Source organism: Carettochelys insculpta, chromosome 18 (assembly GCF_033958435.1).
Source record: "Carettochelys insculpta isolate YL-2023 chromosome 18, ASM3395843v1, whole genome shotgun sequence".
In the NCBI taxonomy this organism is placed as follows: Eukaryota; Metazoa; Chordata; order Testudines; family Carettochelyidae; genus Carettochelys; species Carettochelys insculpta.
The window spans coordinates 12,545,556-12,568,353 of record NC_134154.1 but is presented as its reverse complement, the minus strand read 5'-3'; the positions used below and the strand labels follow the sequence as shown (position 1 = coordinate 12,568,353).

General features: G+C 45.4%; 1 protein-coding gene across 12 annotated transcripts in view; it reads left to right on the top strand.

The window, feature by feature from the left end:
• Positions 1-22,798, top strand: part of ARVCF (ARVCF delta catenin family member) — a 529,785-nt gene that overhangs the window by 487,822 nt on the left and 19,165 nt on the right. For all 12 annotated transcript variants that reach the window (XM_075012627.1, XM_075012629.1, XM_075012624.1 and 9 more), the window contains 4 exons: positions 9,125-9,252; positions 10,995-11,145; positions 12,636-12,828; positions 16,150-16,261. In XM_075012627.1, the coding sequence (XP_074868728.1) occupies positions 9,125-9,252; positions 10,995-11,145; positions 12,636-12,828; positions 16,150-16,261 (584 nt within the window). The remainder of the gene's footprint in view (positions 1-9,124; positions 9,253-10,994; positions 11,146-12,635; positions 12,829-16,149; positions 16,262-22,798) is intronic.

Sequence of the window (22,798 nt, the reverse complement as noted above, 5' to 3'; positions counted from 1 at the left end):
AAACAAACCCCGATTATGATGTCATTTTGCAGGTTGCTTGCAGGGAGGGATAGCTCAGTGGTTTAAGCATGGATCTGCTAAACCCAGGGTTGGGACTTCAATCCTTGAGGGGGCCATTTAGGGATTTGGGGCAAATAGATTAAAAAAGAAGGGGGTGGGGGGGATTGTGCTTAGTCCCACCAAGAGGGCAGGAAACTTGATTAAATGATCTCTAGAGGTTTCTTCCAGCTCTGAGATGTGTATTTCTATATATTATTATTAGCTCAAAGATGTGGCCACATGGAAAATGTGGAGTGTTGGGTTGTTTCATTGCCACATCTCTTGTTTAAATAATGTATATGCAATATATATATTCTATCTGAATAAACTAAAATCGTATGTCCTTGTCTTGTGCCGTCTCTTTCTGCTACAAGAGTCTCTCCCGCTTACTCAGCCACCCATCCCTATCTATTTCCTGGGCATCTCTCCATCTGCTTTATATTCAGGTGGATTCATTCTCATGTCCTTGTGCATTCCACTTTGTGTATCCCTGATAACTGATTCCATACATTCCTGCAGTATCCTTTGTGTGCCTCTGGCTTTCATGCCAACATCTTTCCAGTGTGACTATGGGGGTGTAAACAGTACGCAAGTTTGTTTACTGTTAGAAATCCAGTATGTAACTTAACTAAAGCCATGCACTCTGGTCTCTTTTGCTACCTAGATAAGTCCCTCCTTGACTTTCCCTTATGGTTTGAGTCTCCTGTGTCAGTTTTTGCGAGCTCTTTTCTGCATTCTTCAAAGACTGTTCTGTCCTTTTTCTTCAGGGATTGTAATCTGTGCCTGATAAAGTGCTGTTGAGCAGATCTAACTATTCAGTACGTTCTGTTGTAAGAATAATACATATTCTGATATCTATTGCACCTTGAAGTGAAGGCTATATGGATTATTCAATACTTTACTTTTCTCACTGCTTCTTCATAAGCTGCAGCATTTTTTCTATCTAAAAGGTATCTCTTTTCTTATCCCTCGACAGTTTGACATTCTGTATTCTACATTGATCTGCTCTGAGCTGCATTTTCCATCTGTCATTCCAAGCACTTGGCTGTTAGATCTGACTGCATCTATGCTACCTTAAAACCCTTTAATTCAGAGAAACCTTCAAATTTATCTTGATATTCAGGTTGCTTTGTGTACCATGTATTGAAGCACAGAATACAAATGAAATGGCACTAGTGTTAATTTTAGAAAAACACAAATCATGTTTTGTCATCTTAAAAATACATGTTTAAGGAGATTTTCTCAAATGATATAATGTAGAGCAAAGTCTCTTGTTGAACTGCTTGAATGTGCATCCTTTCAAAGCGCCCGGTTTCAATTGAAAATGACCATGAACTCTGGTTTTACAACTGTTTAATGCACCACCGGTGAACTTACATGGTTTGTAATGAAGTTAGCAGCCCATTGCTGAAATAGGGCAGAAGTCCAAGATTTGCTAAGTTTCTCTTCCTTACAGAATTTAAAAAAAAAAAGTTGATTTCCATTACTGACATGAATGTTTCCTTTTGGCTCATTTTCCTAGTTGCTTAGGGAACCATTCGCTTTCTCTACCACATGTACTTTTCTGTGACCTTGCAGGGGAACAGTAGTTCCAGTTTGGGATTCCTCTTGCACCATCTGGTGGTAGCTATCAAGTTAAGCACTGTTTGATCTGGCTGACACAGACACCTCAGCAATGGATAATCAACAAGCTACAGTTACGTGTTTTTCTAAGATTGATGGACTTGCTATATAGCTCTACCAGGGTGTCTCCTATACCATCTTTGTAGGGCATGTGCTCCTCTCCTTTGAAATTGTGAGCTGGATTTATGCAGCAATAGAAAATAAACCAACAAAGCTGTTTTTCTGCTCCAGTAACTATTCTTAGGGGTGTAGTCTGTCATCTCAGCATAGCGCATATGTGCAGAATTCCCCATGTCTACCAGGGGGCAACTAAACTGCTGAATAGATGATGGAGAGGGAGAGTATGGCAGCCTTGCTCTGAGAATAATCACTTTGGTTTGGAACTGCACTATCCTGCCAGGGTAATATACTTGCTACAGTCATTTCCATGAGTACCAGAGTGGTGGTGGTTAGAGATGTAATTTGTGTAGTCATAAATAGGTTCTGTGGGGGGACAGATCTGTGACTTAGCAACAATGCTGCACACAGGACCGGGATGTGACCCCTTGTCTGGATTTTCCCATTTTTCCTCTGTGCACCAATTGTGATAGGATAGAAATGCTGCAGAATTTACACCCTCCACTACCATAGGTGGAGAAAGATGCTTTGTGGTGGCTAGAAGTGCCCGTACGAAGGGGGGACTGTGGGGTTCATCAGTTGGTCGGGGAACTATAGCACCTTACCTCTTGGGATTCACATTGTGACCGAATATTCATTCTAAATTGATGATTCTTTGGGGACCAGGCATGGTTTGGCAATGCACTTTCCAGTCTTCATCCACTGCACGGGAATTGGTACTGTTGTTGGCACTCTTAACAAAGAGACTGAGGATTGAAAGGGCTGTGAAGATCGAATGCCTCTTGTGTCTCATGGGGATCCTCAAAGTCAAGGTTGAGGCACAGTGGTGAGACCGTACATGCATTACTTCTGCCTCTCCACTTCTGTGAATAAGGAGAGGCGTGGTACCTCTGGAGAGTGCTAGATTCACAGAAAATAAACTCCTCTGCCAACTAAGGAACAATAAATAGTAACAGAGGCTCATCTGCCCCCCGCTCCACCCCACCATGCTCAATTAGAGAGATGAGACTGCAACAATTGTTAAGAGGAGCTAGCACAAGAGAACATCAGACTCCACCTGAAAAGGGAGTGACAAACCTGGATAATAGAAAAGTTTTAAGGAGGGAAAGGATTATAGGGGAACAGCTATATATTTCTTGAACAGCTGTTCCAATAACTGCCTGCTTTGCCTCTCTGTTTAGCAGGAATTCTCAAGTACCCACAATGGTGATGTCACCTGATCTTTCTCGTAATCCTTAAAAAAAAAAAAAAAAAAAAAGGCTAAAAACCAGCCAGTTTACTAACCACCATATCCTTGTTTCCTCCTCTCTTCCCCGCCCCCGACCCCCACCACAAAAAGGGTATGGATAAATTTAACATATGCTTTTCCAGGAGAAGAGCTGAGTCACCACAGCTCTTAAGCACATGCCTGAGTCTGTTTACTTCAGTGAGATTTAAACATATGCTTCAGCACTTGCTGAATTGCGGCCATAATTCAAACGACCTTTTAAAGAAACAAAAGGAAAGCAATTGACATTTTTTCGTGACTCATTACCGATCGTGAATGATCCTCTCCTTTTTTAAATTCTATTTTAAAAATGGATACAGGTGATTATCCATATATTACACAAGTACCTGGAAAAATAATTAAGATCTTGAAATTGAAGAAGTAAGTTTAGAAAAGAAACAGGTGCTTAATGGAGGTGAGGCCAGCTGTGCTTCCCAGGAGCGTGGGAAAGTACTTCAGAGAAAAGAAATCTGAGGCCTCTGTACACCACTGGAAAGAAATTACAGTACTTCCGATAAAATCTGTCCTATACATAGCAGAATGGGCTTCATTACATTAGGCAGATGGAGAGAATACAAAATTCTTTCAAGTGAATACAAGGTTTAGGAAAAGTGAGGTTGAAACCAATGGGGAAAGTCCTTCAGGAAGAGCATTAACTTTATCAGTACAAGGCTCTTGTCTTTGATCATGTGCATCAACTCAAGAGGTCCTGGTTTAGCAGTCCCCCTTCTCCTGCAAGGTTAGCAAGATGGGTAGGGGTAGGCTTTAGAGAATAAGCCTATAGGGGCAGGGAGATAAAATTATGGGGTGGTTATTTTAGGGATGGGGTCATTCACCAGAGTGTCTGTTTAAGGGATAGCACCCGGGACAGAAGCATACTCGTAACTAATAAAGGAAATGCTGATCGTAACTTAGACCAATAAAAAGTGTGAGAGGTGCTCTTACGCTCACGTTGGAAATACAGGGAAACAAGCAGAAGAAAACCAGGGAGCTCTTTTGCAGGAAGAAAAGTCATGACAGCGGCACAGCAGGAGATGCAGGACTGGAATGCCAGTGTCTCCAGACAGCTTCTGTCTGCAGTAGGTGGGATGCAGGAGGGGGAAGTGGAGATGATATGGTTACTGTGTCAGTAATACGCTGTGTGAACTAATGTGCAGAGCCGAGGAAGATGAAAGTGTCTGGGTTCAGCTAAAGTATTTAGAACTTGGCACTGATGGTGAGGATAAATGATAAGCGATACAATGAGGGAGCAGGGGAGGATGACCCTCTCCTGGAGCTGTTTCCAAGAATGTCAAAGTTATGACAACACTGTCTTAAAGCAGTGCTCTTAAGTGGACTTTGAGTGAAAAATTGCCAGCTATTTAATTGCAGTCAGCGAAGAGCTCCTGTACAAAGCTGATCTCCCTCTTACAATGATGTTTAGTGTGTTGTAACACTGCCGTTATCCTTCTGGCTTGTCTGATGCATGTTTAAAGTTAAAACATAGAGTAAAAAGGTTTTTTACAAGGTACTGAAATGCCTATAAATGATAATTCTTGAGGTAAATTAATACAAAAAAAGTGTAAGGTCCACTTATGGCCCAAAGAATATTTTACTTGATGGTGACTTGTTCCCTATGTCAAATGTGAAAGCAGCAACACAGGGTCTGGCGTGCGGTGTGGGGGAGTGGTCACAAAACTGGCAGATTCGTGGTGCAAATGAATTCTAGAAATTCACAATAGCCATGGAGAAGGAGATGGCTCAGGTCACTGGTCAGTTCTGACAGCAGGCAGTGCTCCATTCCTGCTCCCAACCCTCCCACCGTGGTGCTGGGAAACCATTGTGCCGTTCTGGATGCAGGAGATAAGGAATCACCACCTACAGCAGAAGCAGAGAAGCCTTGTACCCCCGAGGCTGAGAGCTGCTGCCATCAGTACGAGGAGACAATGTAGGGTAGTGGTGGTCAAAGGCACTCCTCTGAAGGGGACAGAGGCACCTATCTATTACCCTGACATGTCCTTCTGGGAGGTGTGCTCCCGGCAAGGAGCCCGTATCTGAGATGTTACAGAGGCACAGTCGAGGATTAGCTGGCCTGCTGACAACTACCCCATGCTGCTCATCTGTGTGGGCACAAATGATACTACAAGGTGTAACCTTGAGCAGATCAAGTGTGACTACAGGGCTCTGGGAGTACATGTGAAGGAATTGGGAGTGCAGATAATGTTCTCAGTCCTTCCTGTCAAAGGTGGGGGCCCAGGCAGAGACAGGTGCATCCTGGAGGTGAATGCCTGGCTGAGAGGATGGTGTCACCAGGAGCACTTTGGCTTCCTCGATCATGGGATGCTATTTCAAGAAGGGCTGCTAAGGGGGGGATAGGGTTCACCTTTCAAGGAATGGGAGGGCTGTATTTGGATCAACCTAGTGAGGAGGGCTTTAAACTGGACTCAACAGGGATAGGTGACCAAAGCCCACAGTTAAGTAAAAAACCTGGAGACCTGGGAATTGGGTTGGAAATGGGAAGGATCGTGGGCCGTAATAACAGAGAAAAAAGAGGAACTAGGCAGAATTGGGAGGCAAAAGTAAGTCAGTATCTCAGATGCCTATATACAAATGCAAGAAGTGTGGGGAATAAGCAGGAAAAACTTGAAGTCCTAATAAATAAATACAACTATGATATATTTAGTATCACAGAGACTTGGTGGGATGATACACATGATTGGAATATTGGTATAGAAAGGTGCAGCTTACTTAGGAAGGATAGGCAGGGTCAACAGGGAGGAGGTTTTGCCTTATATATTAGTGCACACCTGGACCGAGGTAGAGATGGGGACAGACGCACTGAAAGTCTCTGGGTTAGGTTAAAAAGGGTAAAAAACCAAGGGTAATGTCATGCTAGCGGGGTCTCCTACAAACCACCAACTCAGCTAGAAGAGGTAGATGAGGCTTTTTCTAAGCAACTAATAAAATCCAAAGTGCAAGATTTGGTGGTGATGGGGGACTTCACCTATACAGACATATGTTGGGAAATTAACATAGCAAGGCACAGACTATCCAGAAAGTTTTTGCACTGCGTTGAGGACAATTTTTTTATTTCAGAAGGTGGAAAAAGCTACTGGGGGAACAGCAGCTGCTAGATTTGATTTTAACAAATAGGGAGGAACTGGTTGAGAATCTGAAAGTGGAAGGCAGCTTGGGAGAAAGTGACCATGAAATCATAGAATTCTGGATTCTAAGAAGTGATGAAAGGGAGAACAGCAAAATAGAGACAATGGATTTATGGAAGGCAGATTTTGGTAAACTCAGAGAGCTGGTACGTGAGGTTCCATGGGAAGCAAGACTAAGAAAAAACAACTGAAGAGAGTTGGTAGTCTTTCAAAGACACATTATTAGGGATCCAAAAGCAACCCATACGAAAGTGTAGGAAGGATGGTAAGTATGGTAAAAGGCTCCCCTGGCTCAGCCAGGGGATCTAGCATGATCTCAAAATCAAAAAGGATTCATACAAAATGGAAATGAGAAATTACAAAGGATGAATAGAAGTAAACAAAAAGTGCATTCAGGGGCAAGATTAGAAAAGCAAAGGCACAAAATGAGCTCAAACTAGCTAGAGACATAGAGGGGAAAAAGGAGACATTCTATAAATATATTAGAAGCAAGAGGAAGACCAAGAATAGGGTAGGTCCACTGTTCAGTGAGGAGGAAGAAACAATATCAGGAAACTTGGAAATGGCAGAGGTGCTTAATGACTTTTGTTTCAATGTTCACCAAGAAGTCTGATGGAGAAATGCCTAACATGGTGAATGCTAGTGGGAAGTGGGTAGGTTTGGAGAATAAAATAAAAAAAGAACAAGTTAAAAATTACTTAGAAAAATTAGATGTTTGCAAGTCACCAGGGCCTGATGAAATGCATCCTAGAATACTCAAAGATCTGATAGAGGAGGTAGCAGAACCTTTACTTATCTTTGAAAAGTGCTGGAAGTTGAGAGATTCCAGAAGACTGGAAAGGGGTAAGTACAGTGCCCATCTTTAAAAAAGGGAAAAAAGAACAACCCAAAACAAAGGAGGTCATTTTTCCTTTCTATTCAGTGCTCATTAGGCCTCAACTGGAGTACTGTCCAGTTCTGGGCACCACATTTTAGGAAAATGTGGAGAAATTGGAGAAGGTCCAGAGGAGAGCAGCCAGACTGATGAAAGGCAAAGAGAACATGAGCTATGAGGGAAGACTGAAAGAACTGGCCTTGTTTAGCTTAGCAAAAAGAAGGCTTGGAGGGGACACAATAGCGGTTTTCAAGAACCTTAAAGAGGGTTACAAGGAGGAGGGAGAATAATTGTTCTCCTTGGCCTCTGAGGATAGGACACGGAGCAGTGGGCTTAAACTGCAGCAAGGGAGGTTGGACATTAGGGAAAACTTTCTAACTCTCAGGGTGGTTAACCACTGAAATAAATTGCCTCGGGAGGTTGTGGAATCTCCATCACTGGAGATATTTAAGAGCAGGTTAGATGAACATCTGTCAGGGATGCTCTAGACAGTGCACGGTCCTGCCGTGAGGCCAGGGGACTGGACTCAATGACCCCTCAAGGTCCTTCCTAGTTCTAGTATTCTGTGATTCCCTGCTGTCATGGATTGTAGCCATTCGTTAATTTGTCAACCTCATAACACCAAGCTGAGTGTTACCCTCATTCTACAGTTGGAGAAAGGACCATACAGAGTGGTTGAGTGACTTGCTTGAGGTCAGGCATTACGTGTTCTGGTCTTGACAAAACCTGCTTTTCCCAGCTTTGTGCTCTAACCATTTGGTAATACTGCATTCTGTTAGGACATTAAAATCAGTTGTGGTAATAAGTATAATGTGTAGAATAAAAGAAAAAAGGTAAGGGTGTATGCAGTATAATAGATGAAAGCCCGAAGACCAACAATAGCAACAAAATTTAAAAATACAAGGATTATATTTAAAAAAGGTGTTGGGGGGGGTCAGTTGAAGGTAGTAAAAGACCTGAAATACAAAAAGGATGCTCCTCTGTGGGAAGTGAGTAATTGTAGTGAGATAAAATAAGGGAGGCTAAAAAGCAAAAGGAAGTATTTCTGCTTGTACGATTATAATGTTGATATGCTACATAAAAGCTCGTCACCATGGTGAAACATCCTCTTAACACTACTACCATAGACTAAAAGCACCTGCAGTCTTCAGCTCAATGGATGTTTAAATGGCATCAGCTAATGTAATTAGGCTTACAAAACCTCTCCAAAGTAAATAAACATCATTCTCATGAAACAGGACCTAGTGCACTGGGGTACTGGTCTATGCTTAGGGCTCCTAGATGCTATAGTCATACACACAATGCATCATCAACATAAGTGTACAAGTGAGGATGCTGAGCTTACAGTTCTAACTTGCCCAAGATCACCAGGGGGAGTTTGTGGCAGAACCAGAAGTGTGCAAGGCCTTAACTGCAGAACTGATGTGTTCTGTGTGTTCCATCTATCACTGCCTCAAGATTTAATACAATGCTTGTACATTTCTTTAATAATTGAGCCAAAATTATTTAGTTGTATTTCTCTGCATCTCACCAGCTGCTGATTCTGATCAATCAACTTTTCATGACCTTCTTTTAGCAGGCAGGAGGAAGGAGGCCTATGGTATGACTATGCTGTATGTTCCCACTATGGGCTTTATTAATCTTGTCTAGAAAGTGACTGAAATGGAGTGTATAAAGCTGTGCAGATTGACTTCATACCCTGGGTTGCTAAGCAATACAGGTATGGATTTGTGTAAACAGACCCACACGCTGAGCATGTGTGTGTGCGGTGTTAATTTAAATATGTGGAAGCAGAGTGACATGTAGGTTTCTAAGCAGTCAGCCATGAGGTGGGATCTCCTTCCTGAAAATGAGCACAGTGAATTCGTGTGCCAGGGTTCTCGAACCTGCAGAGCTGAAAACATGTTCCAGCAGGTGGCTAGAGAAGAAGCGGAGTTTAAGTGAAAGTCTTATCTGTAGTCTGGCAGCATACTGTGTGTTGCCATGTTCCTCGTGCACGGTGAACTAAAGACATATCCAATATTGATCTGTACATTGCCTCTCCCTGTTTCCCCCTTTTAGGCTTTGAATTGCTCTACCAGCCAGGAGTGGTCCGGCTCTACCTCTCTATCCTCACGGAAAGCCAGAACTTCAACACTTTGGAAGCTGCAGCAGGAGCTCTACAGAATCTCAGTGCTGGAAACTGGACAGTGAGTGCAGCCTTTTCCTTTGCGTAATTCTAGCTAGAAGTTGGCACAGTAGAAATTCTCTTTTAGCGCTCTAGGACTGATGTTGCTCGGTAACTTGCAAAGTACACTCTTACTTTTTCATTATGACCCTTCTGAAAGGTTTTTACTTGGGGTTTGAAGAAAGTTTAAATGATTTAGCTTTTTAGAAAAGATTTTGGTGTCACATTCAAGTATTTTAAAAATAAAATAGATTGTATGTACGCTTCTGTTTGACATATTCATCGAAGGCCTGATTCTGGCTAAAGGTGAAGAACAAACTCTTTCTTTTCAGAGAGGCTAAATCTAGTCTTTGCGGTATCTGGGTCAAGTTCTCAAGGGCCTAATGACTTTGAATTTCAAAGAGACTTAGGTGGTAACTCACCTGAGCATTTTTAATAAATTTTTGAAGTTCTCTTTTTACCGGTAAACATGGAGGAGTCAACTCCCAAAGAAAACCTGCCAGTTTTCTGTTACTAAAGCAACACTGGAGATAAGACAGACACTGTGACAAACAGAAGTAGAATTGCTCAATTCTGTTGACTTTCCAGTTGTTCTGACATTTGTCATCTTTACTGTTGTCAGATAAGCTAGATGCATGGGAGTTCTATTTGGAATTTGCAAACAGTGTATGTGACTGTTGCCACCTTGCAAAATTATCATGAGAGTTTACCAACTTGGGCACAAAAATCTACTATTTCTTTACCATGATGATTGATTGGTAATGGGAAAAATCCTGATCCTATTTTAACTTAGTTGGTCAGACAAACAATAATTCACTTGTCCCAGGCAAATAGAATTTTGTATTGCTGGAGTGTTGTCACTGAGATTAAAGAGAATGCAGATCTTAAGATGAGCAAGTGCTACTTTTTAGACCACTTATGTGCCCCTTTCATTTGTGGGTTTCTTCAGCAGTTTTTAGAGGTTGTCTTGTTTTTAGTTCTGGGCAGCCACAATGGTTCATCAGATACCCCTGGGAGTTTGCTACAATCAGTCCACTTTTGACAAAGAATACAGGAATGTCTTTGAATATGACAAAGTGAGGTCACCCACAGCAGCTGCTAGTCTATGGAGCAACAAGTTAACAGGCACAGTACATGCTTTGCTGGGCCCTCTAAGTGACATTTTTTCTGATGGAGAGGAGCATGGTTTCCATTGAGGAGTATATGGTAGCCTGTACCTTTCTTCAGCTGCTCTTAAGGTTTTTATAGAATGGATGATATTTCTTCCCTATTCCATCTTCTCCTCTCCTCCCCTCTCATCACCCAGATATTAGGTGAAATGCCAGAGGTGGAAAAAGTACCCAAAAAGTTACTTGAGTAAAAGTGCAGCTGCTGTCACTTTTGGGTACTTGAGTGCAGTAACGATTACATGTGTTCTGTACTTTTACCCAAGTAATTTTTCAGAGGGACTTGTACTTAAATACACCCCTACCCACACCCCCAGCAGCTGTACTTTTACTCAAGTAACTTTTTGGATACTTTTCCCATCCTTGTGAAACACTACCATTCACCTGCTTTTTGTGCTTGGTGCACAATGGACTTGGACGGTGGGGTAAGTCATTGACACGTCAACATGCAGAGAGTGAGGAGGAACTGTTAGCATTAGGGGAAATATTTTAATTTCATGCTGGAAAAAATCAGAACCCAGTACTGAAAGAAATTCAGGAAAATGGATCTCTAAATTCACAGTAATACGTGTTGCTTTTCTTGTATGCACACAATCAGTGGTCCACGTACATCCGGGCAACAGTACGAAAGGAGAGAGGCTTACCTGTCCTCGTTGAGCTTCTCCAGTCTGACTCTGACAAGGTTGTGAGAGCTGTTTCAATTGCACTGAGGAATCTCTCTATGGATCGGCGCAATAAGGATCTCATAGGTACCTTCTGAAGTTCTCTTACAGGACACGCATGGGCACTGTAAAACTGTTCAGGCTTTTGTCAAGTGTTGAAGCTGAGGTTTATTCTGCATATAAATCCCATTCACTCTGGAGTCTAGTGTAAGCCTCCAAGTGAAGAATTGCTATCTAAAAATTCAGTTCCAACCCATCCAGTTTCTATACCTGCACATGATGATGTGATTTCAATGGAAGTGAATCTTTACAGCTGAAATCAAAGCATGATGCCTTTTTCATAGAATCAGAGCGCTAGAACTGGAAGGGACCTCGCGTGGTCATCGAGTCCAGTCCCCTAGCTTCACGGCAGCACCAAGTACTGTTTGGAGCATCCCTGATAGGTGTCTGTCTAACCTGCTCTTAAATATCTCCAGTGATTGGGGATTCCACAACCTCCCTAGACAATTTATTCCAGTGCTTAACCACCCCAATAGTAAGTTTTTCCTAGTGTCCATCTAAACCTCCCTTGCTGCTGTTCACGCCCTTGATTGGATATGATTCCCCCTTTGGTGCTCTTTGCTCTGTCAATGTCCTTTGCTTCTCCCACTCTTAGCCTTTTGCCTTTTCCTGTGCAACCAACTGTACCTAGAAGTCAGCTGCCTAAATGCTGGTCAGCTCATCTCCACTTAAAACACTACTTCTCTGCAATGCTCTGCACTCTAATCCACATTAGCACAAATGCACTCACCTGCTCATTAAATGAAAACGGTAGAGGCTGAACTGTAAGCTAAAGCCTTTCTTTGGATTTCCCAGTACATTTCCTGGGCATTTTGTCCTCTCTGTTTGAACTGTAACCTCACCAGGAAAGGAAAAGTTTGTGCTGCGTACAGAGCACAGATGCTGATGCAGATCTTCAGTTCTACATTAATATGCCTACAATTCATAAAAACCACAACCAATGTAGAGCTGTAGATAGCCAGTGGAGTAAACACACACCTGGGAGTCATGGGCCTGGGATTCCTTGGATTTTCTTCAGTGCTGCCTAGTGTGAAGGCCAAATGCGCCCCAGAGGGCAGAGGTTCTTACCATTCAGGGGAAGTTTAATAGATGCATTTATGCATGTCTTGCCCCTGCAGACTTCTTACAAGGCTACGTTGAGTAAACTGTGTGTGCATGTGTTAGCATTAATATGGGACTGTTAGCCACAGTTGCTCTGCCTGTGGCAAACAAGCATTCAGAAAAGTGTGATGTGTTGGTTGTGAAATTCTTTATAAACATTCCATGTTCTTTGTTCCATTGATACCTGTAGGATTGATTAGGCACAGCGAGTTTGCTTTGGATATCTGTTCTCACATGCCTTGGGAAATTTAATGAGACACGCAGTAGGCAAATGGTCTTAAGATTCAAGGAGGTTACATTAGAAAAATCGTTAGACTTTGGGAACTTCCTTATGTTTTAGCTTTCAGGACAGGAAACTATTTATTTCATGAAATGATTGTCAGGTATGACTAATGGTAGCTCTTCTCCTTATCTAGGTAGTTATGCCATGGGTGAACTGGTAAGAAATCTGCCTAGCAGGCAGCAGAGATCTGCTAAAAACCTGGAAGAGGATACTGTGGTTGCAGTCTTGAATACCATCCATGAAATCATTACTGACAGTTCAGAAAATACAAGGTCCCTGATCCAGACACAAGGCATTCAGAAGCTGGTTGCTATCAGCAAGTCCGGGTAGGTTTTGAACTAGAATAGAAAACAGAAGAGAGGATTCTGTTTACTAACCCGACTGTGATGCTGCCTGGACATTTTGACCTTTCACTTGTGACACTGAAGTATTTAAAACATGCAATAAAAACAAGTCCTAAGTCAGTGCCTTTAATGCAGTTAGTTGACTTAGAGTGGGGAATGTTTTTGGGTCAGGGACCACTGAGCCGCAACAAATGAGTTGGGGGCCATAGACAGAGAAGCAGAAAATCCCAAACCCTCATTGATCTGACCCCCAAGTAAGGAGAGAAAAAAAACCCTCCCAGATGTGACCCCAACTGAGATACAGGAAAAGAAAACAAACCAGCAGTCATGTAGCACTTTAAAGACTGGCAAAATCATTTATTAGGCAATGAGCTTTCGTGGGGCAGACCCACTTCTTCAGATGTGGAAACAGACATGGAAATTGGGAGTCGGGGGAGACACTTGCCTCACTCCCCTCGCATCCCAGTCTCACAGTGGGGTTCAGGGCTCTTTCCTCAACCCCACCCCATCTGGACTGGATTAACTTGGCGGGGGTGAGATGATTGTGTGAGACCTCCCTAGACTCTAAGTTGAGGCCAAACTGATGGGTTCAGTGTGCAGGAACAGGCTAGGGAATTGGGGGATGCAGGGTCTGGGCAGGAGGGAGGTAGGCTATTGGAGCGCTTACCTGGTACAGCTCCCAGAGGCATAGGTGACTTCAAGCCATCCTACAACAAACCCTCGATTTAATGGACTGATGAGGAAGAGGGACGTCCGTTAAATCCAGACATCTGTTAAATTGGAGGGTTTGAGACCCACCCCTGCCAGGCTCCCCCAGCCCGTGCTGCCCCACCCCCAGACGTCCCCACTACTCACCTGCTGCTGGAGGAGCTGGAGCTTAGTCGGGGGGGGGGGGTGCAAATGCCATCTGCCCGCATACGTTCCCCACCCTGGATAAGTCCCCTTTATGGGGGGTGGGGAGTTGGAGGGCGGCAGGGGAGATTTAGGATTTTGCAGGCCCCAGTTAAGCAGGCGTTGGGAGCCGTAGGGCTCTGGCAGATATCCATTGTTCCCTAAGCCCCCTAAATTGGCATCCGTGAAATTAAGGGTTTGCTGTACTTGCAGTTATCACCTCCTGCCATTTTCATTGCTGGCCAATGGGAATGAAAGGTGGAGCATGAAAGCAGAGGACAGATGGAGATTCCCTGCACTACCCTGTAAGTTGCCTCCTTCCCCTGCTAGGCAGAGCCCACAGGCTGGATGCAGCCTGTAGCTTGCCTTGATCCAGCCCGTGAAGCTCAGGGCTCCCTTGCACCCTGGTGGGGACCTGGTGCTGGCGCTCAAGCCACATCGGGGGAGATGAGGGTTGGAGACTCGTTGCATAGCTGGAATGCCGGTGCCAGCTCACCCCGCTGCAGTGGTGAGGATGGGAGCCCTGAACCTCGCAGGCTAGATCAAGGTGAGTCACAGGCCGTAGGTTCCCCCATCCCTGCCCCATCCCTGACTTGAGGGCTGAAAAGTTCTGTCATCTCAGGATACCGTCTCTGCTTGTTATGTGCCTTAACATTGTACATGCATTGAGCTGACGTCCTGTGCAGTGAATCTCAGACATACGTTAGCGAAGTGGAAGACCTTCAGCCTGTCACATTCCATTCCTGAAATGCCAGTGATGCAACTTGGGTTCTGTTAAATTGAAATGGTTAAAGATTTGCACTAATCCTTCTGTCTGAAGGACAGCAGTGATCATTTAAATGGTGCTTCTGTACCATGTAGCCAGGGCTTACGACACACTTCACTGTGCCCTGGGCATGGGACGGGCGGTTGGGGGTCGGGGAGAGACTGGCTCCTAGGGCCCCAGAAGGTGCAGAGCCTTAAGTGCAAGTGGTGGGGAGGCTGGCTGCAGCCCTGGGCCCTTTAAAATCACTGGGCCCTGGAGCAGCTGCCTCTTTGCCCCCATCCCACTTGTTGGCAGCCTTGCAGGTAGCCCTGTTGGAAAGCTGTTTTCTGATTGGACAAGAGTGAACTCCTTCAGCCAACTAGAAATGAGCTCATTTGTAAATGCCTTTTTAACTATCAGTTGAGAGATTGGCTGAAGATTTCTTTAACTTTTGCCTTTTCTTCAGAAAGGGCTCGTCTGTACAGTGTTTAGCTCTCATCAGAGGGGTATAAATTTTATGCTAGTGTGTCACTCGCTAACTGGCCATAGGGACATCACTGGCCTATGCTAAGTTCTATGCTGTGTGGTGTTGTCACAATAGGGAATTCTGTGTGCATCAGGAGGGTCAATGCCAGCAGGTTAGTTCACCACAGGTTAGCAGAGTAAACTCTGCACCCCTCTGGTGCAGACAAACCTTAAGAACCAGCAAGCAGTTGAGCAGCAGGTTGTTCTGAATGGCAGACTGGTGCTCACTTGGCAAGGAATGGAAGAATTAATGCCTTTCAAGTGAGAACTGGTCATATTCATTCTTTGGCCCTTGTGCTGCGGGGGCGGGGCGGGGGGGGCTGTTTCAAACATTGGGTGATTTCAGCTAAATTCTGTACTTCTGCACTCTTGGGCCAAACTTTTGAAAAGTGGCCTCTGGGTTTCTTTTGGTTCCCCAACTTTAGATGTTAAGTTCTTGTTTTCCAGAAGTGATTAACTACTGATTTCTTTTTGAGTTTTGGGTGCTGGGCACTTCTGCTTTGACCTGTTGAATGCCTATTGAAATCCAGTAGCTCAAAGGACAAAGTTATCCAACTGGCCTCTGTACCCATGTGCTGTGAATATGAAAATTAGACATCTGTATATTATCTGTTGCTAATCCAGATTACTCCTTTGAGTGAATGCGTATTTATACATTTAGACACCCACATAGAAGGTGATAAAGAATTTGGCTCAAAGAATATATATTTGAGCTGTCGCACACTTTAATCCTAGCCTCAGAGAGGTAGCTGTGTTATTCTGTATCTTCACAAAACAAAAAAGGAGTCCTGTAGTACCTTTAAAGACTAACGATAACATTTACTATGTGATGAGCTTTCATGGGACAGACTTCTTCAAATCAGGAGAATACTGATGCATACGTGTGGAGTACCAGTATTACCAGTATTTTCCAGATCTGAAAATTTGGATCTGTCCCACGAAAACTAAATAACCTAGTAAATGTTATTGCTAGTCTTTAAGGTGCTACAGGACTGCTTTTTTGTTGTATGACTTTAATCCTGCCTATTGCACCTCTTCATGCAGACCTCCTATACAATTATGCATTTTAAAGTAAAGGGGTCAACATACAAATGAGTTTGTATTGCTAATGTTTGAGGCTCTAATTTTGTCTCTCAAACTAGCCAGTCCGCCAGGGAAACAAAGGCTGCATCTCATGTTCTTCAGATGGTCTGGAGTTACAAAGAGCTACGAAACGTTCTACAGAAAGATGGGTGGAACAAATCCCATTTCCAGGTAAAGATGCAGAGTCTTAGTCCAGGTCAGTGGTAACCAAAAATTCCCTCCATATTCAGGCCCCCCACCCATTGCTGACAATGTCAGGCAGACCAACTCAGTAGTTTCCACAGTTATAGTAAAAGGATACCATAAATGCACTCTTGGGTGCATATCTGTAAGAACTGTGGCATGTGCCTTCCACATTTTAGGGGTTATTCCACCTTAGATATACCAAATCTACCCTACAAATAATATATATTGCATCAAGAAAAGACATGCTCCATTTTCATCAGTTGTGGCCCCCTTGGGATATAGCATGTAGCAGGTTGGACATATGGCTGTTCTTTATGTGAAGGTGCTGCCCTTTCCCTGTGTGAAAAGTAACTGGCTTTTACCATGACCTGTAAAGCAGCTACTTGCTTACTCGACCAGATGGTGAGAGAAGGCGGAATCATCGGCAAAACTGCAGTGAATTAAAAAATATTCAGAATCCCAAATTAGATTCCAGCTGAACATCAGTTTATCACGAGTGGATGGAATGGGAACATGTTTCCAGACATTTTTCAAGTTTACTGTTTTTTTTTTAAATGGTTTACTTCTGCCTCTGTCACAAGAGGTCAGATCAGTGGTCCATCTAGCCTGGTATCCTGCCTTCTGCTAGTGGCCAGTGTCAGGTGCTTCAGAAGAGGAAGGAAACAGAGGAGGGCAATTATCAAAGGATTCATCTGCTGTCATCCAGTCCCAGGATCTGGAAAGTCAGAGCCTTAGGAACGCCTCGAACAAAGTTCCATCACTGACTGGCTTGGCCAATAGATGTTGACAGACCTGTCCTCCATGAACATATATAATCCTTTTTTGACTCCAGTTGTGATTTTGATCTTCACAGCAACATCTGGCAACGAATTCTACAGGTTGGCTGGGTGTTGTATGAAAAAGTAACTTCTTTTGTTGTATGTAAATCTGCTGCCTGTTGATTTCATTGTGTGACCACAAATGGTCATGGTATGTGAAGGGGGTAAATAACACTTTCTCCACATCACTCATGATTTTTTAAGCTCCTGTCTCATTCCTCCTTTCTTGTTTCTGTTCCAAGGGTAATGGTCCCAGTCTGTTGTATTTCTCCTCATAGGGAAGCTGTTTTCCAATGTGCCTCACTTCGCATTTGTCAAAACTGAATTTCATCTGTTTTATTGCCCTGTAGCCCAGTTTTGTGAAATTACTCTAACTCTTCTATAATATTGGAGGTTTGTCCAAGCCCAGCTGAGAGAGCCAAATCAAAGCAAAATGCTTAAAACAGGGCTACTTACAACCCAAAACTGGGTGTCCTCCACTACAAGTCACAGCAAACCAGTTACAAAGAGCACCCCGTTGCCACTCTGTCCAGCAAGAAGATACACAAGCAAATTGCTCAGGAACTCCACCTTCCCTTGTGCCACAACCTGTATCCCTCCTTACGCAGATGAGAGGTAATGTAAATAAATGTCACCAGATCCAAACAAGTTCTTCTCATCCCAATGGACCGACCACATTCCCAAGTCAATATATATCTTAGATCTTACCCAAAAGAGCATGCTGTGCCGGTCTGTTAGCATCTAACATCTAAAGGTGTCTTAATAAAAGAAAGAATAGGATGAGAGTAAAATGGTTAAAGCAGTCAAATTACATACACCAGTCACACAGTTCTCAAGGCAGGCTTGCAGCAGCGGTGGAATAAGCTGCATCTCTGAAGTCTCTGGAGTATAGCCTTTGTTAGCATGAGTCCATAATCATTCTGGGCTCAGTTCATAGCAGAGCTGCCAGAGGGCTAGGGTATTGCTCTGATCAGACACGGGTGTCTCACCCTTTCTCAGCGACAGGCAGAAAATGTGCACCAGAATTGTTTGGTCTCTGGGATTTTCTCATGACACTAACAGGATTCAACCGAGTTTACAGCATCATGCTCCCTAGCAGACACAAACTTCGGACCATTCCCTTTCTGGGCTTCGGTTATGTCAAGAGCCAACTCTGGGACAACTGCACTACCCTTGGACACCACAGTCTGATAGGCACCTTCCTTAGACAAAGGACTAGCTTCCTCCATGGGCATGCCCCTCCTGAATACAGACAAACAATTGGAGACATTCTCTTCTTTGTCCCAGCCACCATGGCTGGTTTCAGACACACACCTGGAAATTGAGACAACTCCCTTCACAGACAACCTGCCACTCCCAGCAGAGAGAGACTGCTAGTCTCCACAGACAGTGGCTGATTACACTGAGCTCCTTTACACAAATCACCTTCGTCTCATTCAGGTTCACCTCTACACATTTCACTAGTACCATCACAAACTTCACTCTCTTTCTTAGTTAGGTTTTCAACCTGATTACCAATTTCAATCTGCTTTAAAGAAAATTTTTCCAAGTCACTGCATTCCCCCCGTGCTTAATCTAATTCCACATTCCTTTCAGATATATTAGACCAACATTCAGAAATCTCACACTCTCACATGCTTCTTTTCTGTACAGACACAGGCATCCTCCCATGGCATACCTCAAGAGAAACTATTCACAGGCAAGTCAATGCCCCTAACAAAGGGTCAGAATTATTCCTTCCCGATGCTGTGTTCATGATACTAGCTGGACTGAGCAAAGCTGTAATATGATTCCCAATTTAAAGATCCTTAGGAATTGAATTTTCTTCATCGAGTGTCCCCGTGGGTGCTCCACAATAGGTGTCTGGCTCGCCCCGGTGCCGCAGATCAGAAACTTTCCAGCAGTTTCTCCCGGACCGCGCATGCGCTGGCGCGCGCCACTCCCCTGCGCATCCCCGGCCACGTGCACGCTCCAGTCCCCGCCAGTTCCTTCTCAACCGCCATCGGCTGCAGACGGAATCTGCTCAGGCTACGGCCAGAGTCAGCTTAGTTAGAGTTTTTTAGTGCCCGTGCTGCCATGGTCGCTCTTACCATGCTGGGCATAGACACCCCAGGCATGCACCTAGGGGCAGGTCCCCCCCGACCGTCCAATACCCCCGCGGACACTCTCGGACAGGGACGGAAACACAGCTGTCTCAAGGGGAGTTCATTTTGGAACCCCAAGACTTTTCTTCGCAAGCCTCTAGTGAGCTTGTGTACCACCGACCGCAAGACCCTGAGAGTTCAAGGGAGGCTTACCCTAGTGGTTCCTCCTTGTCCTCCCCCGACGAGGCTACGGCCCCTGGGGACGTTGCTCCACCAGACGACCTCAAACAGTTTCAGGAGCTGTTTAAAAGGGTGGCTTTCACGCAAGGCATCCAAACGGCGGAGGTACAGGAGAAGCATCACAAACTCCTCAAAAATCTGAGACCCCCGGCTTCATCCAAAATCGCTATCCCGCTCGACGAAGCCATCATGGAGTCAGCCACCACCATATGGCAGACTCCAGCTTCCGCTCCACCTACAAACAAGAGAGCGGATAAGAAATACTTCGTCCTGGCGAAGGACATGGAGTTCCTTTTTAGTCACCCACAACCAAATTCATTGGTGGTAGAATCGTCTCAGCAGAGATCAAAGACTTCCCAGTACAAAGCGGGGGGTACGGACAGAGATGCCAAGAAGCTAGAGCTGTTCGGCAGAAAGGTATACTCCTCCTCCACCCTGCTGTTGAGAGTGGCAAATTATGCAGCACATCTAGCGAACCATAATTTCGACAATTACTCCAGGCTTACTTCTCTCATGGATTCGCTTCCGGAAGATAAGAAGCCGGTGCTGAAGGCGATTGTGCAAGAGGGCTATGCAGCTTCGAGGACAGGAGTCCAGATCGCCCTGGACGTGCCAGACTCAGCAGCACGCTCAACAGCTACAGCAGTGGTCATGCGCAGGGAATCCTGGCTTCAGACATCGGGTATCCCGAGGGATCTGCAGGCGAAGATTGTTGATCTCCCCTTTGACATGCAGAAGTTGTTTGCAGATTCAACCGATTCCGTCCTTCACTCCAGTAAGGACTCAAGAGCTACACTCAGAACCCTGAGTATTTATACCCCTCCATACAGGAAGAAAAAGTGTTACCCTCAGCAAAGATGATACCCGTACCAACCACAGCGTGCTCAGTAGCAACGGGGCTACGACCCAAGGGCGACATCAACAGCAGCAACAGTATAGAACTCCTAGGCGACGTTCCCAACAAAGCCGTGCATCCTCGGGGCAGGCCCAAAGGCAACAAGTTTGACAGGCATGTCGAGGGCTGCACGATCACTACCATCGCGCAATGCCATCCCCAGCTAATGTTCCATCGCCGCCTCCGACCGTTCCACCCCCAATGGCAAAAGATCACCACAGACAAATGGGTCCTGGAGATCATAGCCACGGGTTACACGATCCCCTTCCAGTCACTCCCACCGCCGAAACCTCCGCCCAGTCCCCACCTCAGGGATGCTTCCCACGAGGCGAGACTCAAACAGGAGGTGGACCACCTTATGTTCATAGGGGCAGTGGAAAGAGTGCTGGAGCGATTCCAGGGGAAAGGTTTTTATTCACGATACTTCCTTACAGAGAAGAAAACAGGAGGCTGGAGGCCGGAGGCCCATCTTAGATCTTCGGGGCCTCAACTGGTACTTGCGCAAACAACGTTTTCGGATGATCACAGTCGCCTCTATACTCATGGCACTGGACGATGGAGATTGGTTTTCAGCCCTCGACTTACAAGATGCGTATTTTCATATAACGATTCACCCGGCACACAGACGCTTTCTCTGTTTTATGGTCGGCAAGGAGCATTTCCAATACAAGGTTCTTCCGTTCGGCCTCTCCTCGGCCCCCAGTGTCTTTTTACCAAAACCCTGGCAGTTGTGTCAGCCTACCTGCATAGACAAGGGGTATTTATATTCCCATATCTGGACGACTGCCTTCTGAAAGGGGCCTCAAAGGCAGAGGTACTACGCATGATACGCGTAACAGCAGACACGTTTTCTTCACTGGGCCTGGTCATCAACCTCGCGAAGTCCAAGACCGACCCCACACAAGACATAGAGTTCATAGGGGCACATATAAACTCTATTACAGCAAGGGTCTATCTACCCGACTCCCGCTTTCGCGCCATCAGTTCGCTGGTACAAGTCATTACATACAGCCCCACGGCGCCGGTCTTAACGTGCTTGCAGCTGCTAGGCCACATGGCGGCGGCAACGTTTGTGGTGCAGAACGCCAGATTGCATATGCGCAGCCTGCAGCATTGGCTGGCGAGCGTCTACAAGCCGACATCCCACACTGTCCACAGGGTGGTGTCGCCCACGACAGAGGTGCGCAGATCCCTGCAGTGGTGGGTAAACCCCAAGAACATGCTGACGGGGGTACCCTTTCACCAACCACAAATCTCTATTTTTCTTACTACAGATGCTTCCCACATAGGATGGGGAGCTCACATCGGTGACAAAGTGACGCAAGGACTATGGTCCCCTATGGAACAGTCACTGCACATAAATATACTGGAGCTCAGAGCAGTGTTCAATGCCTGCAAACACTTTCGAGACCACATACAAGGCAAAGTAGTCGGGATCAATACAGACAATACCTCCACCATGTTTTATATAAATCGACAAGGAGGAGCTCGATCCCATGCCCTATGTGCGGAAGCAGTCTGGCTGTGGAACTGGTGCATCGCCAACAATATAACGTTGAAAGCCTCGTATTTGCTGGGCGCTCACAATGTGAAAGCAGACCAGCTGAGCAGGCGCTTTGCACTCACGCACGAATGGCAGATCCGTTCCCATCTGCTATGACCGATCTTTCACACATGGGGGTTTCCTCAGATAGATCTGTTTGCCACTCAGCACAACAAGAAGTGCCCCCAGTACTGCTCCAGGGCAGGATTGGGGCGGGGGTCCCTGGGGGACACATTCGCGATTTCATGGAAGAGCCCCCTACTTTACGTGTTTCCCCCCACAGTGCTCATCCACAAGGTCTTGCAGAAAGCCAGAAGGGAGAGAGCCCGCATGATTCTAGTAGTCCCAACGTGGGATCGACAGCAATGGTTCCCCTTGCTTCTGCGCATGTTGGACCGCCCACTGCTCCCCCTTCCGGTGGCGCCAGACCTACTCACGCAGGCCCAGGGGTCCATAGTGCACCCACACCCTCAAGGCCTGCACCTACAAGCATGGCTAATCCATGGCTCAGCTCACTAGAGAGCACATGTACGGAGGGAGTACAGCAAGTCCTGGAGAGTAGCCGAAGGACCTCCACCAGGAAGACCTACAAGCAGAAATGGACTCGATTCACTGCATGGTTTTTTGCCAAGCAGTTAGCTCCCCTTGACGTTCCTATACCGGTAATGCTAGAATACTTATTGGACTTCAAGAGGGGCGGGCTTTCCCTATCCTCACTAAAGGTCCACCTCGCCGCTATATCTGCTTTTCGGCATGAAGAGGAGGGGCCCACGGTATTTGCCCATCCTATTGGTACCAGATTCCTGAAGGGGCTGGTAAACCTGTACCCACCTCGGAAACCGCTTCCACCATCGTGGAACTTGGACCTGGTGCTCAGCGCGCTAACGGGCCCACCATTTGAACCCTTAGCCACAGTTCCCCTACGTCTCCTTACGATAAAAA